General features: G+C 49.8%; 1 protein-coding gene across 5 annotated transcripts in view; it reads left to right on the top strand.

Annotated features, from left to right (window-relative positions):
* The window catches only part of RBFOX2 (RNA binding fox-1 homolog 2), a 115,660-nt gene extending 107,309 nt beyond the window's left edge, over positions 1 to 8,351 (top strand). For all 5 annotated transcript variants that reach the window (XM_082499657.1, XM_082499660.1, XM_082499656.1 and 2 more), the window contains 2 exons: positions 770 to 842; positions 2,007 to 8,351. In XM_082499657.1, the coding sequence (XP_082355783.1) occupies positions 770 to 842; positions 2,007 to 2,051 (118 nt within the window). In that variant the 3' untranslated portion in view covers positions 2,052 to 8,351. The remainder of the gene's footprint in view (positions 1 to 769; positions 843 to 2,006) is intronic.
* Positions 8,352 to 13,787: the final 5,436 nt, after the last annotated feature.

Consider the following 13,787-nt stretch of genomic DNA (forward strand, 5'->3'; position numbering starts at 1 on the left):
GTATGTGAGCTGGCACAATTCCTGGCCCCTTCCCTATCCTTGTGATTCTCTGCACAAAGGAGGCAGTGTGGTTATGTCTCAAGAGTCAAAAGACCTGGTTTGCCTTGCCAGCTCCATTGCTGTGGGACTCTGGGCAGGTTGTTTAATCACTGGGTGCATTTCTTTCCCCATCCATAAAGTAAACATCACTCAGCTCATACAGTACTCTAGGATGCTTTAACGTATAGCTCTGTGTAGATACAAAGGATTATCATCATCTGCTTTGCTTAAGATTTTACATCTCCTGTGCAGTGAGGCTGTGTTTTAATCCTAGCGCATGTGAGACCATTAAAGTTTATACTCCCTTTTCATTCTGGAGAATCCCTGACTGCTTTCCCTTTAGCAGCTGTTACTGTGCCAGTAGCATTAGCACCAGCAGTCACTCTCCTCCCAAATTGGATCACGCGAGGTAAGGGATGCACTAGCTGTCACGTCAAAGGTGCTGACCTCTTTCCTACAGGTCAAGCTCATGGCTTCTGCCACATTCCTCCTTGCAGGCTGTTCTCCCACCCATCTCATACGATGCATGGCAGCATGCCCGTAGGATCTCTTCGAAGTGGGGCTGCCTGTGTGCATGTGTGTGCATGTATGCATACATATGTGTACAAGGGCATGCTGCTTCTTCCTTTGCCTGTGGTCAGACAGCTGTTTCTCTGCCCCTCCAAAGTGACCTTTTTTCTCTTTTTCTTTTTTTTTTTTTTTTTTTCATATCTTTTCTCCCTCTCTTCAGTTATGGCAGGGTGTACACAGCAGATCCTTACCATGCCCTTGCCCCTGCCGCTAGCTACGGAGTTGGCGCTGTGGTAAGTGGGATTTTCTTTCTTGTGCTGTTTCTCATTTCCAGCATGGGGAACAGCTGTTCACTGGGTATCAGGTAATGGAACTTCACCCAGAAAAACTTTTTTGTTGAAGGAGGACATCCTTAGCTGCAGTGCTGGGTTCCCAGTTATTCTGCATTCATGTTTGTGTGTGTGCACTAGGAAAGGAGCCAGGTTGTAGGAAACCAGTCATTACGTACCTAGTACACAGGACATGGTAAAGAATGACCTGAAATGTCAGGAGCCAGAACATTGTTGGTGAATTGGCAGAACTGTATCAAGGTGATATATAGAGCAAAAATCAGCAACAGTTAAAAATGCAAGACAGCCTTTCTTGTCATTTGCATTAACTTCAAAAGCTCGTGTTGCATGTTGAGAAATCAGTTCTAGGAAGCAAGGGAATAAGTTGTTCTCGTGACATCTTGCAGCAAAGCTGCTCCACTTGGTGTTTGCTCTTCCACTAGTGGAAGGATGCGGTGTGCTGCCTGCCAGCAGTAGTTACACAAGGGCAGGAATGGGGTATGCTGGCATAGGAGCGGAGTGGAGCAGCTTGCTGAAAACACGTGCTTTCCCATCTGCTTCTACCCAGCGCAGTATCTGTGTTGTTGCAAAGGCTGGAATACAAATGTGCTCAGAGAAAAAGACACCTAAATATAGATATCTGCAGTGTAGCACTGCTGTTTGAGCCTCAGCTCATCATGGGGATTCTCTTCAGGGTTGATGAAGGAAAAGCAGGTACTTCTAGGATACCAGGTCATCATGTCTGTTTTAGACCTTTACCTTAAGGTGAGGTGAAGAGCATCCTAGAGGTGAAGAGCATCCTAGAAGTCCTGGTCTCGGCTATCCGTAAAGACAGCCTAGACAACTGGCTCAGAGATTAGGACTCATGAGTCCCATCTCTGGTACTGAACTCCCTTCGACTGAGACTTGCCAAACTTTACCTGCAGCTACTGGCCGTGAGCATGTCCTCCTGAGCCATGTCTTTGGTTTTGCAGGCAAGATTCTCTTCTCTTGCTTTAGAGGTGCTAATGGTGGTGGGTCAGTGCCAGGACATGCCCATTAGTCCTTCTGAGAACATTCAGGTGCTGTCCTGAGTATTTCTTCACAGTTTACCTCCTAACAACCTCTTCTCTTATTTAATTTCTACAGGCGAGTTTATACCGAGGTGGCTACAGCCGATTTGCCCCCTACTGAAGTGACGTGAGCCCCCTGCAAGTGGGACAGCCCCCCCAGTTCATGAGGCCTGGCTATTGCAATATTTACTAGTAGAGGAACTCTATAGCAAGACGAGGAGGAAAAACAAAAAACAAAAGAGAAAATACTTTTTTATACCTCACTATGTTCTTTGAATATGTATTTTTTTCCTTTAAATTTCTGCCTTTAATTCTTTTGTTCCAAAGATTGTGCATTTTTTTGGTGTTTTTTTTTTTTTGTTTTGTTTTCGTTTTGGGGGTTTTTTTAACTGTGGTAAAAATAATGCATTTCCGTGTCTGTATGTTGGTGCATAGCTTATCTTACCAATCACGGAAAAGGCGATTAGCGATAAGGAAAGCTGTTAGAAACCGATACCATGGGATTAATCAGGAACACGCAGACAGATTTACTTCCCTGGGTCTGGTGCTTGGTGTCTGTGAGACAGGAGGGTGTGAGGGAGAAGTCTCCACCTCCTGTGTTTCTGGTCTACAGAAGGAAGAATTCTTTGGCTGTGACTGGGACATTAATGCTGGTGGGAGATAGTCATTTACATTCAAAAACAGGGGAAATGCAGAGACTTTCCTTGTTTTTATCACCATCTGACATGCACAGGCTTGGGACAGTTTCAGCAGTTTCAGGATTTTAGACTTGGCGAGAGAAGATTTCCTCAACCTGCCCAAAGACTTTGGCTGTTATCCCCTGTATAGGGGACGAGACTTTGAAAGGAGTTTTTGATGAGGATGATCTTTCCCCACCCCACACAACTTATTCTAGCTGACTGTTGCCCATTGCCAATGGGTGTAATTATCTTAGTTTTCCTTTTCAAGATCTTTCTCCCTTGCTGTCCCTTTCCTCCCCTTCTTTCCTCGAGGAGTGGCAGATGCAATGCAGCATCACACAGAGTTACCTCTGTTGCAGACGACAAGCGGTTAAACTTGGGGAGGTGAAGCACACGCAGCCTTGCAGAGGAAAAAGCTAGCTGAACAGTCCTGCATCAGCGCGGTGCTCGGGCGCTCTGAGACCCAGCGTGCAAGGTCTCTCCTCCGCTTCATCCTGCGCTGCTTAGGCGCTTCTGCAAGTAACCTGTTTCAAATAACAGGAGTGAGGAAAAAATCAAGTCATGTATAAGCTGCTGAGGCGAGGGGCAAGCATGTGGGTCTGTGTAGGGGAAGAAGGTCTTTTATATCTAAACGTGATCCTGAAGTAGTTTTGTTTCCATCAGGAGTTTTAAGAGGAGGCAGAAGCAGTTTGTGCAAGCTTTGAATTCATAGGAACTTCCCACCACAAGCTATTTCAGGCCCTTACATAGTCGTGTTGGAGTCCCTGGGTCTGTTTTACCCAGCCTATTGTAGAAAGTTGTGCACCTGGTCCATAGAGACACTACATATTAGAAGATTTGGAAGCAGAGAGACTATTTAGGGGAGGGCTCCACGACTCCCAAGACCATCTCCCTTCTGCTCTCACGTACAGTGATTTCGCTGTGTTTCAAAATCGACATTCTGAGATGACTGCGTGAGCTGTGCTGGGATGGGGAATTGCTGCTCTCCAGAACTCCCCGCTCAGCTGCTGGCTCCCAGAGTGCTCCCAGCACTGGGGTTACAGTGCTCAGAGGTGGGGTCCCTAACCATGTGTTAGAGAAATGCAGTAGCATGATTTTATTAGGCTGCCTCAACTCCCTCGATTGGTACTGGGGTGAGCTCACTGCCCCTGGAAGGGCTGCTGGGAGTGTGGGTTTGTTGGTGGAGCCTCTCCAACTCCTGTCATACACCTGCTGCTCCATCCACTGCTGATACCAGAATAGGAAACCTCCTGCATTTAACACTAAGCGATGTCAACAAGCAGAGTTCCCAGGGAGGTGTAGTGGTGCAGCCACGCACAACCACGTATTTTTATACTCTTCCCCAGTTATAACGTAGCTTCTCTGTGCACAGCAGAGAGGAGGCACCTCAGATGGGAAGAATGGGGAAGCCATTAGTTAAGCTAGAGACCCTGAAGCTATTGATTCTCTGGAGGAATAGCTAGATAAAGGGGACACCAAACTGCCAGCCTGTTGGCCACCTTTTTCTTTTTTTCTGGTTTTATTGTTGGTTTTTAACTTTTTTTTTTCAAGCCAAAGTTTGGTTTGTTGCTGTTATGACAATTTTTTTTGTTGTTTGTATATAAATATTTTAATTAGCTTGAAAATGGGGAGGGGGGAACAGGGTGTTGGGGCTTTCACAAAATCTAGGAAATGAGGGCGACTCCGGGTGTTTGGGGCTTTTACTGCCTGGGTTGGGATAGGGGAGGAAGGACTTGTGGTAGAAATAGTCATATTCACGGGGAGCCATTTCCACCACAGGGCAGCCAGGGGACTTCTGGAGCTGAGATGCAGCAAAAGCCTCTACTGGACTTGTTCTACCCACCTGTGGGGTGGAGGGGCTGAGTGAGGCCGTCCCTTCCCTTGCCTGCAGGCAGTTCCTCATGGAGCAGGTCTGAAGGCTGCGAGTGCGAGGAGCGCAGCTTGCAGAGCCCGTCCGGGGCAGCTGCTCATCCCTCTGCCCCTTTCCTATGTTTCAGTTCAGCTGGTTCTGACTGCAGCTCCCTCCCCGAGTGCCCTCCCCTGCCCTGGCAATGTCGCCTGCAATCCCCCCCTTGCCACTTGGCCTCTCTGGGAGTAGGGAGGCCAGCCCCATTTCTGCCTCCGAGCAGAGTCTATGCATGGCAGCTTCAGCCCGCCCGAGTATATTAGCAGTTGAGGGGTTTAGTGGAGAAGCGGCCAACCTTTGTGGGGCCGTGGTCCCCTGCAGTATGATCTCTGAATAATACCTGGTCTAGACCATCCAGCCTGATTCGTCCTGTATCTGAGCCTGGCCTGCTGCAGTTGCTCCCTGCCAGGCTCCTCCAGTGCATTAACCAACCGGTGTCTCCTTGACTCCGTCGTTAATGCTGCAAGATCCCTGCCGAGGCAGCTCGCTGACAGCCCAGCTTGTTGCTCTCAGCGGTGAGCTGCAGAGCGGGTGCTGGGACACTTGTACGGCTCGGGGCTGGAGGTAGCTGGCTGGTTCCAGGTCCCTGGAGCACCAGACCTCCCAAAAACTTGCACACCAGCTGGAATTTTGCAGCGAGGTTTCTCAAGTGAGTGTTGTGCCGTGGCAGGAGAGCTCTTCAGCCTTTCTCTCTTCTTGGCAAACAACAGCTCTGGTTTCACCCAGATGTGTTATAAACTGGCTTGAGATGACTTCAGAGTAGCCAAGCTGCAGCTATATCCATTTTCTGAAGAAGTGAGGACAAAGCCTATATTTCCCTATGCAAAATGAATTATACTTAATGAATTAAACTGGGCCCTGGCTTATTTGACTGATGGCAGCTAGTGCTTGTCCCTGAGGCGGGTCTGCAGTCACAGGTCCCTCGCAAAGCAGGGTTTGGCTTTCCAAGGGAAACCACGCAGGCAGCCTGGCAAATAGCTTGCTGTTTGTCACCACCCAGTCTGGTGGCATCCAGGATTCCTCTTGATGCAGAGGAAAAAATGTTTCTTTAAGTGTTGCTATTTGTACTGTCTTGCAATAGGTCTGGCCAGCACATGATGATATACCGGTAAAATTTTGGATCGAAGTGTTGATTTATTTAATGTGCTGATGTATCTTTCCTTGTGGGTACAGTTGCGCTGGTCCAAAGATGACTTCTACTGCTATAGCATATTCTCTACTGGGAATAAGTTATATTGATGCCCAGCACGTTAACAAGCGTTTGTCACTGTCCCTGTGTTAGGGAGGCTGCACTGTTGTAGGTGGGTTAGCTTTTCTAAGAAAAGCTATGACGGGACCTGGAGACAACGGGGAGGTCAGTATGAGCCTGCTGTAGCCAGCTATTCCCAGGGTAAGCAGTTACATGGATCCTGTGTCGTGAGTTCAGATAGACAAAGCCATGTTTTAAATTAGCTGTGTCTTGGCTGTGTCCGTGCCCGAGAGAGAGTACTAGCTCAGGAGTCAGAGACCTGTGTTTTGGTCAGGGCTCTGTCAGTGATCCTCAAGGGTCATCGTGGAGCAGTCATGTCGCTGCTCTAGAATTCACTTCCCCGTCCCGAAAACAAAGTGAAAGTTTATCCCCTGTTCTCACCCGTTTTGAGATCCGTGGATGTGAAGTGCACAGCAGGAGCTGAGGAGGGCAATCTGAATAGCTGGCTCGAGTGCTAGTTGTGAAACGGTTAATGAAACCATTTCCTTGCCTGAAAAGAGACTCTGGCCGCTGGGGTTTCAATTCCAGTATCCAGAGATTCGGCAGCGGGGAATACAACGCAGAGCCTCCCAGTTCCTACCCATGTTTTTCCCCAACCCGCCCCTGTCTGTATCTTCCCAGCCCAGCCCCAGAGAAAGGAGGCAAGTGGAGATCAGGTTTGGGGAGCACTTAGGAATTCAATAAAGGGAAAACCGAACAACAGCTCTGGGGAGCGCTTTTGCTGAGTCTAGCTCCAAAAGGAACGCATGCGGGCAGCGTGGCGGGCAGCCTGCTGCCTGCGACCCTCCCCGCCTGGCAGGGTTGGGGGGATGCTGTCCTTGGTGCAGAGGGGTGATTTTTAAAATGTGTTACCTGTTTGCACTGTTTTAAAATAGGAGGGGGAGGGGGGGGAACAACCTAGTGAACAAGATGAACATCCAATGTAAACTTCTTTGTGTTTTTATTTTGTCATGCTCTTGGAAAATGTCAAACATTTTGTAGTATGCACCAGTGAGACTTGATTCTTTGTTGCATAAAACACTATTTTTGGTGATGTTAATGTCTGAAAAGCCCCTTCCCTCCACCCCAACCTTACTGATTGCCCTCTCTGCCCTCCAACCCCAGTAAACTTCTCTTCTACAATGAAAACTCCAGTCAACAAGGCAAGCAGGAGTCTGATAGCCAGAGGGTGAAATGGGGCCCTTTTCAAGTAGGCTCTGGGGTTTCTCCCCGGTATGCTTTGCTCTAGCCAGCAGTTGGCAGGATAGCCCCCATCCCCCTGCAGCGCATGCACCGATGGCAGCTTTGGTGGGACTCGGGATGCCCAAGTCCTGTCTCTGCTGCCACTGCTAACCCTGGAAGGCAACTTCTTGCCAGTGGTTGGAAGCGCTGTCAGCGGTTGTCCTCTCTGGGTGGCAGCTGCAGCTGGTCCAGGCTTGTGCAGGAGACAAGCTTCCCACGCTGCCTCTTGACTTGTGGTAGAGCAAAAATGCATCAGCCAAAAATCTTGCCTGATTTTGCCAGGAGAGTGCTGGTGTCTAAAGCCGTCCACCCAAATATTCACTGGGCTGGCAGTCAGCAAAATGCCAGTTGATCTTAGGAACGGTTTTTCTTTTTTATATTATTTTTGTTGTTGTTGTTGTTCTGAAGTAGGTCAATAAATCTCTTGCCAGATTCCCAGTTCTCTGCTGGTGGAGGGGCTTGTTGCTTCCCCGAGGAGTGAATTCATTACAGAAATCAGGCCTCCCACATAAGTAGTCTCAGTTTTGGTCATGTTTTTCTATTTTTTTTCTGTTCACAGTATTTTGTGTGTGCGCGCGTGTTGTAGTTTTGGCAGCTGGTTTTGGCTGCATTATCAAGTGACGAAATAATCCTCTTTTACCCCAGGGGATATGATTTGGTTTTGGTTTTTTTTTTTGTTTGTTTGGTTTTTGTTTTTTTTTTAATATGGTAAAACCCGCTTGTAAATAGCTGGAGCTAAAACCTGGGGCTGATAGCAAATGAGAACCAGGGCTGTAGAGCGATACGGAGCTGGTGGAGTATTTTACTGACCTCACAGGCTGATCTACTTGAGACTTGGAGTTTTTCAGTGCAAGGCTGAGATGCCGCAGCACCTCCAATGGCAGCGACGGACTTGCCCCTTCACGCGGTCTCCCCAGCACCTCCCATTGCCAGGTACCGCCGGGGAACAGGACGTGTTCCGAGTGGGATGCGTTCCCTTCCCTTGGATCATTTCCTAGGACGCCCGAGCCGCTTGCCCAGGGTCCCATTTCCCTGCTGACTCTGGAGAAGCAGTATCTGCATCCCAGGGCTTTGTGACAGCCTCTAACTTCCCACCCTCCCTTGTTAAGTATCATATTGTATAGTAGCTTTCAGACCATACAGTATTCATTGGGTTATTCCTATTATTATCAAGTAGCTGGAATTGTGAAGGTCGGAGTAGTTAGATCTTTAGCTTTTATTCCTTTTTTTTGTATTACTATCCATGTGTATAAATTATTGATCATGTTGCTGGCTTTTATAAACTCTAAGCAAGGGGGGAAACCCTTCCTAACCCTTTGCAAATGGTAATGAAGCACTGTTTTTAAATAAAAGAGAGAAACACCAGTCTGCTGGCTCCCGTGTGTTGTCTTGTTTTTCAGTGCATCTGGATGAGTTTCACTGGTGCCTCTCCCTGGCAGGTAAAATGCAAAGAAGGGAAGTTGGTGTGCAGAATGAGGTAGGAGATAGGATCTTCCTAGCAGTGATAAAGGGCGAAGCTTTGGCAAATCACGCTGGCAAAATCCCAGCACAATCCCAGTTCATACATTGAGCTGTCCATAACCCTGCCGTCCATTTCCCGTTGCTTATTTAGCAGAAAAGAGCCATTTGTTTGGTATTTGATAGGGAGCCTTATTTTTTGGGTTTTTTTTTGTTTTGTTTTGTTTTGTTTTTTTCAGTTTCCAAGTCTAATCTGTGTTTGAACCTGTTAGTGTGGAAGGAGAGACCACCATTTCAAATTACGGTATCGGCGTTTTCTTTAATGCCTGTGCAGCCAGCCTCCCGCTGGCTGCGTTAGCACAGGTTTAGTAGTTAACACACACAACTGGAAGCCGGTGTTCCTGTGCTCGGCATAAATTTCCTCTGGGAGTTTGGACATGTCTTTTAATCACCGCTCCTGTTGTCCTGCCTGTAAAAGGAGTATCACTGCAGACGAGCAGAAATTCATTCATATTCTACGAAGTGCTTAGAGGTCCTCAAGTGAAAGATGTCATGCAAATATATATCCATATAATCAGATGCCTTTTCCGCTGAAATGATCCTAAAAATAACAAATAATAAATCCCTGTGGCAAATTTGCAAGTAATCACGGAAACTGATAACTGAGCGAAATGATACAACCAAATATGCCGAGTACAGAGGAGGCCAGCACAGGCTTTTCCCGTTGCTTTTGGAAATGCCAAGGTAGCAGGAACAAAAGGGGTGGGATACAGCATGTCCCAAAGTGGCGGGATTGTCCATAACGATGCAGGAAGGTACTTGAGCTCCTTAAGCATTCCTTCCTGGTATTTACCAAGGAGCTGCAATGTGTTCCTGTCAGATGATCCTCATTTCATTCTAACAATAACTCAAGAAGGATGTTCAACAGTAACTGCTAAAATTAGGTGCCTGGAAATCAGGGCTGAATAATTGTTGTGGAAGAGCTGATGAAGGGATTCTGCACCAGTGAGGCTGGGAGGAGGTCTTGAAATGAAGCTCCGCTGCACTGGGAGAAAGGTAGTGCAGAAGCGTGCTTCAAAAGTGAAGCAGAGGTGCTCTAGGTCTTCCAGCCCACCTTCATTTCAAGGCAAAGCCATAAAATAGCCGATCCTGGAATTCACTAATGAGTCATTAAAAGTAGCGTAATATTATTGCATTGCTCAACCGTGGGTTATCAAAAGTGGAGCGCATCAGAGGAGGCCGATAACGGGTTCTTTGAATGGACTGCAAGTTGGCTAAGGAAACTAATGCTGCTGATGTAACACATTCCCCTTCTATAAGCTGTAAATAATTGTAATAAATAATAAGACCAATCATGTGAGTCAGTCGTAGCTGATCGCAAGCCGCTGCTCATTTCGGCGTGTGTAGGCAACATCCACTGAGAGCAAGGGTGCCACTGTCGCGCCAGGGGGTAGCTCGGAAGGGGGTTTGGTAACAACCTGGACGTGGGCTCTGGGCCACAGGGCTTGGTGCCAGCCCGAGGGCCACCAACACGGTCACCGGGCGCAAATCCCTGTGCCACACCACGGTGTTCGGCAGCTGCGCCACAGGGACTTAGTCAATAAATTACAACGTTTGCTGGAAAGTGGTGTTTGGATCACGCTGAAATAATTGATGAACTCGAATTTGCAGAAGAAACTTGGGGTTGAGGCTGGTGTGACTCCTGAGGCTGTGTCTTGGTCTGGCACTGACAAGTTGCATCAGGGATCTGAGCCCGAAAGCCCAGGAATCAGCCCCGATCCCTGTGCCGGTGGCGGGGCTGACCCGTTCTTGGGGGTTCTGCTGTTGGCCTCTTATTGACTATCCTGGCTTGGGGACAGTAGCCTGAGCATCCCTCTGATAGGAGAGCCTGGCAGCTGGTGTGGGAGGGAGGGTTATTCACATGCTTCCTTTCCGTCTTTATACAAAAATTACAAAGTCACAGAATAATTTGGGTCAGAAGAGACGCGTGGAGGTCGTCTAGTCCCATAACTTGCTCAAAGGTCAGTTAAGTTCACCTAACTGTAGCATCTTCAGCACTTGCTTGGAGGTGAAATGCCTTCTGGAGTGCCAACAACTTGATCGTGTCCTGGGAGGTAAGAGGTGACCCATGGCCTCCTGTGCTTACCCGCAACCCTGTTTCCTTCTCTGCACGAGCCGCGGTTGGTTGTCCTTTGCATCTGTTTCACTGGGGTGTGGCGAAAAAAAACTGCAATGCATTTAACTTTGATTCAGACAAGATGTGTTTTTTGTGGTTGCTCTCGGTTTGCCTGAAGCGTGATTGTTTCTGGTATAGCTCATCCGGCGCTGGCTCCTGCGGCTCCAGATGAGCTGGGAACGGTTCAGCCAAGAGCTTTCAGCGTGGTTTGAGGGCTGGAGCTTGTGGCGGGGAGAGAGAGGAAACAGAGAAATGACTGCAAGAGCTCATCTGTTTGCCAAGAAGGGCAGTCGATTGCTTTCTAGAAGCACCTTGCAAGGAACAAAGATCTGACTTTTCTAGGGCTTTCCTACCTGGCAGCATTGTAACACACCCCAGCGCGTGGGAGGTGAAGCCGGACAACTCCAGCCTTTCCTGTGAGTTAAGGGACTTGCTGCAATTTAGTTCTTTGTGAAGTATTTCTAAATACCAAATCCCAATCCAGGAGCTTCCAGTGACTTGCGCTGGCCAACCCTATTGCTAACCTCATTGGGGATGAACCATCTACTGTCCTGGGTGCTCTCTGTTCACCCTGGGCTGGCACCGACCCTTCAGTGGCAGCCCAAACCTGTAACACTTGGGTGGTGCTCCCCTTCCCTCTGCTAGCTGACGGAGACAGCCCCACAAACCAAGTTCTCATCCTTGGGGCCATCCTGTGCTGCGACCGGAGTGCCCTCATCGCTTCTCCTGCAGCAAAGGTGAAGGCTCCTGGCCCACGTGAGCCCTATGATCGGAGAAGCAAAGAGGGTATGGGAATAAAAATCGGAGGATTTTTGTTTCTGGGAAGAGGCAGTCGTCTTCTGCAGGTCTCCGAAGGTGGAGCAGGGACTGTTTGGCTCCTGAGGTGCATCGGCCACCAGCCTGTGACTGGACTCTAGGAGTCAGCCTTCCCGCTTGGAGAAGCCTCGCCGCCTTTGGCTCCTTTCCCGCTGCAGCGTGCCAATGCCGGGAGCCCTGGCCCGTGCCGGGGAGGGGATGCGCAGGGCCGGCCCCGGGAGCAGCTGTCCCAGTTTGCAGAAACTTTCTTGCCTTTTTAAGGACATGCTGAGTGCTGCGCTCTAACTTTAGCACAAAGGTATGGTTGACTTGGCTTCTTTTATTAATGGGTGGATATAAATATATCTGCGCTCGGTGCCTGTCTTGTTCTTCCATGTGTAAACACTGAGCTCTGTCTCAGCTCCTTTTGATGATAAATTCCTCATCTTTTGAATCACAAATCACCTTTTTGTGTGTCAGGAGGAAGCGTCAAAGCCCAAAGTCACTTTGCTTTTTATAGCACCAGCGCTCTCCAGCTGAACTCCGCTCAGAAATCGCCGATTTCACGGAGCTCTGCAACAACAGCAGATCTGGCGTGTTTACAGTTTCACTGAAACAGCCTTTGCGCTCATCCGGAGCCCTCGATGTCACAGGCCGCTGCAGTCCTCTCCGAGTTTTCCAAGGATGTCGCCCCATCCTCCCCGGCGGGAGGCTGGGAAACCTCGCGTTGCCTTTCTATTTTTTTTTTGTTTGTTTGTTTGGTCGGTGCACCCCGGTTCTCCCACTGCTGCTCTCCAGAAATAGCTCCTGCTTTTGGCCGAGCGCAGCTCGCATGGGCGAGAGGCCGCTGGCTGTCCCCGCGCTGTCGCTGAGCGCGGAGGCAGGTCCCCTCCCCCCCTCCCAGCGAAGGGTGGCCGCAGGAGGGGAGGCTGGAGAGGACTTTCTGCTCACCCCGGTGCAAACGCGGGCAGGCACCGGGCTGGGCTGCTTGCTCCCCCGTCCCGCCCGGCTGCGGGGCTTGAGGGGGTGAGAAAAGAAAAGGAAAAACCGGCACCATCCCGTGCAAAGCTTTGTGTGGGTGGTAGGAAGCTCCACGCCTGCGTTGGGGCAGGGTGGGGATGACCAAAAAATTTGGGGGAGAATGAAAAATGCGGTGTTGGGGAAAAGCTAGTGGCCACTGAGCTTGCACGTTTGCCTTGTAGGGTGAGGGCTGAGCTGGCTGCAGGGCTGTGACCCTGGGATAACACTCTTATTTCTCCTCTGCAGACAGGGCATGGGGTTCATGGGGTGGGAGCGGATCTGACCTGCCCTCACTTGCCATTAATGCTACGCCACAACTGGGAACGAGCCGAGAGCCGGTGCAGCCAGAGGTCTGGAGAGCTGAGTCTAACACACTCCTCGGGGTCAAACTGGGTGAGACTCAGCCCTGAAGCAACGGAGATGACAGCCAGTGGTGAAGCCGACTCATCCCTGGTTAAGATCCAGGTCCTGCTGTGGTTGAGAGAGTTGTCAGCTGGGGGGGGAGGGGAGGCTACAGAGAGCCCGGCTCCGCAATTCGGGTCACTGGCTGGCTGTGCAATATACCTCTTCAGCCCTGCGCCCTCAAATAGCTTTGACTCCAAAGGAGCAAATATCTGGAGTAACCACAGGGCTGAACAAAATGTGCCGTTCCCACAGGCTTCTTAGTGGCATTAAATATGCAATATGGAGTCAGGACCTACCAACACCAGCACGAGGAACTACTGGGGCCTTTCTGCTGAGAAGCATGAATGCCGGTGGGTTGCCGATCCCTGCCGTTATCAGTGAGCTGTGCGGCACAGAGGAACACTTCCTCACCGCCAGGCAGCGTCCTCACACCGAAACTGGGCAAAAAGCCCACAGGTAGAGCTAAGGGAGCTTGCTCCGGTCATCCCCCCGGGGAGCAGCATGCAGGAGGTGGCTGTAAGACAGCCCTCCCACCGAGTGGGATCATAAACAACCCCAGGGACGGGATGCCCTCCAGCTCTCAAGCACATTGCGTTTTGCTGAGGAACAGTGCCCTCAAAAGAAAAAACAAAAGGAGGCTGAGGCCAAATCTCACTCCAGGGGACGTATGAGTTTGCGCCCAGCTGGAGCTGCTCAGGTCGAAGCAGTGGTGACCGTCCGATGGCTCCCAGCAATGGCCCGGGGTGCTCAGGGCCATCCCAGCCCCCACGGGAGGTGCCTCTGGTGGGACATCCCAGCACCTGCAGAAAACCCACTGTGACTTGCAGGCCAGGTATGAGCCGGTGCCGCAGCAGGGGACCGGGGAGATTTTCTCTCAATGGTGGGGAATTGCAGCTCAGCGAGCAGAGAGCTTTGTTCAACATTTTTAATTTTTTTTGCTCAGGTGT

Source organism: Vanellus vanellus (genome assembly GCF_965231255.1).
Source record: "Vanellus vanellus genome assembly, chromosome: 1".
In the NCBI taxonomy this organism is placed as follows: Eukaryota; Metazoa; Chordata; class Aves; order Charadriiformes; family Charadriidae; genus Vanellus; species Vanellus vanellus.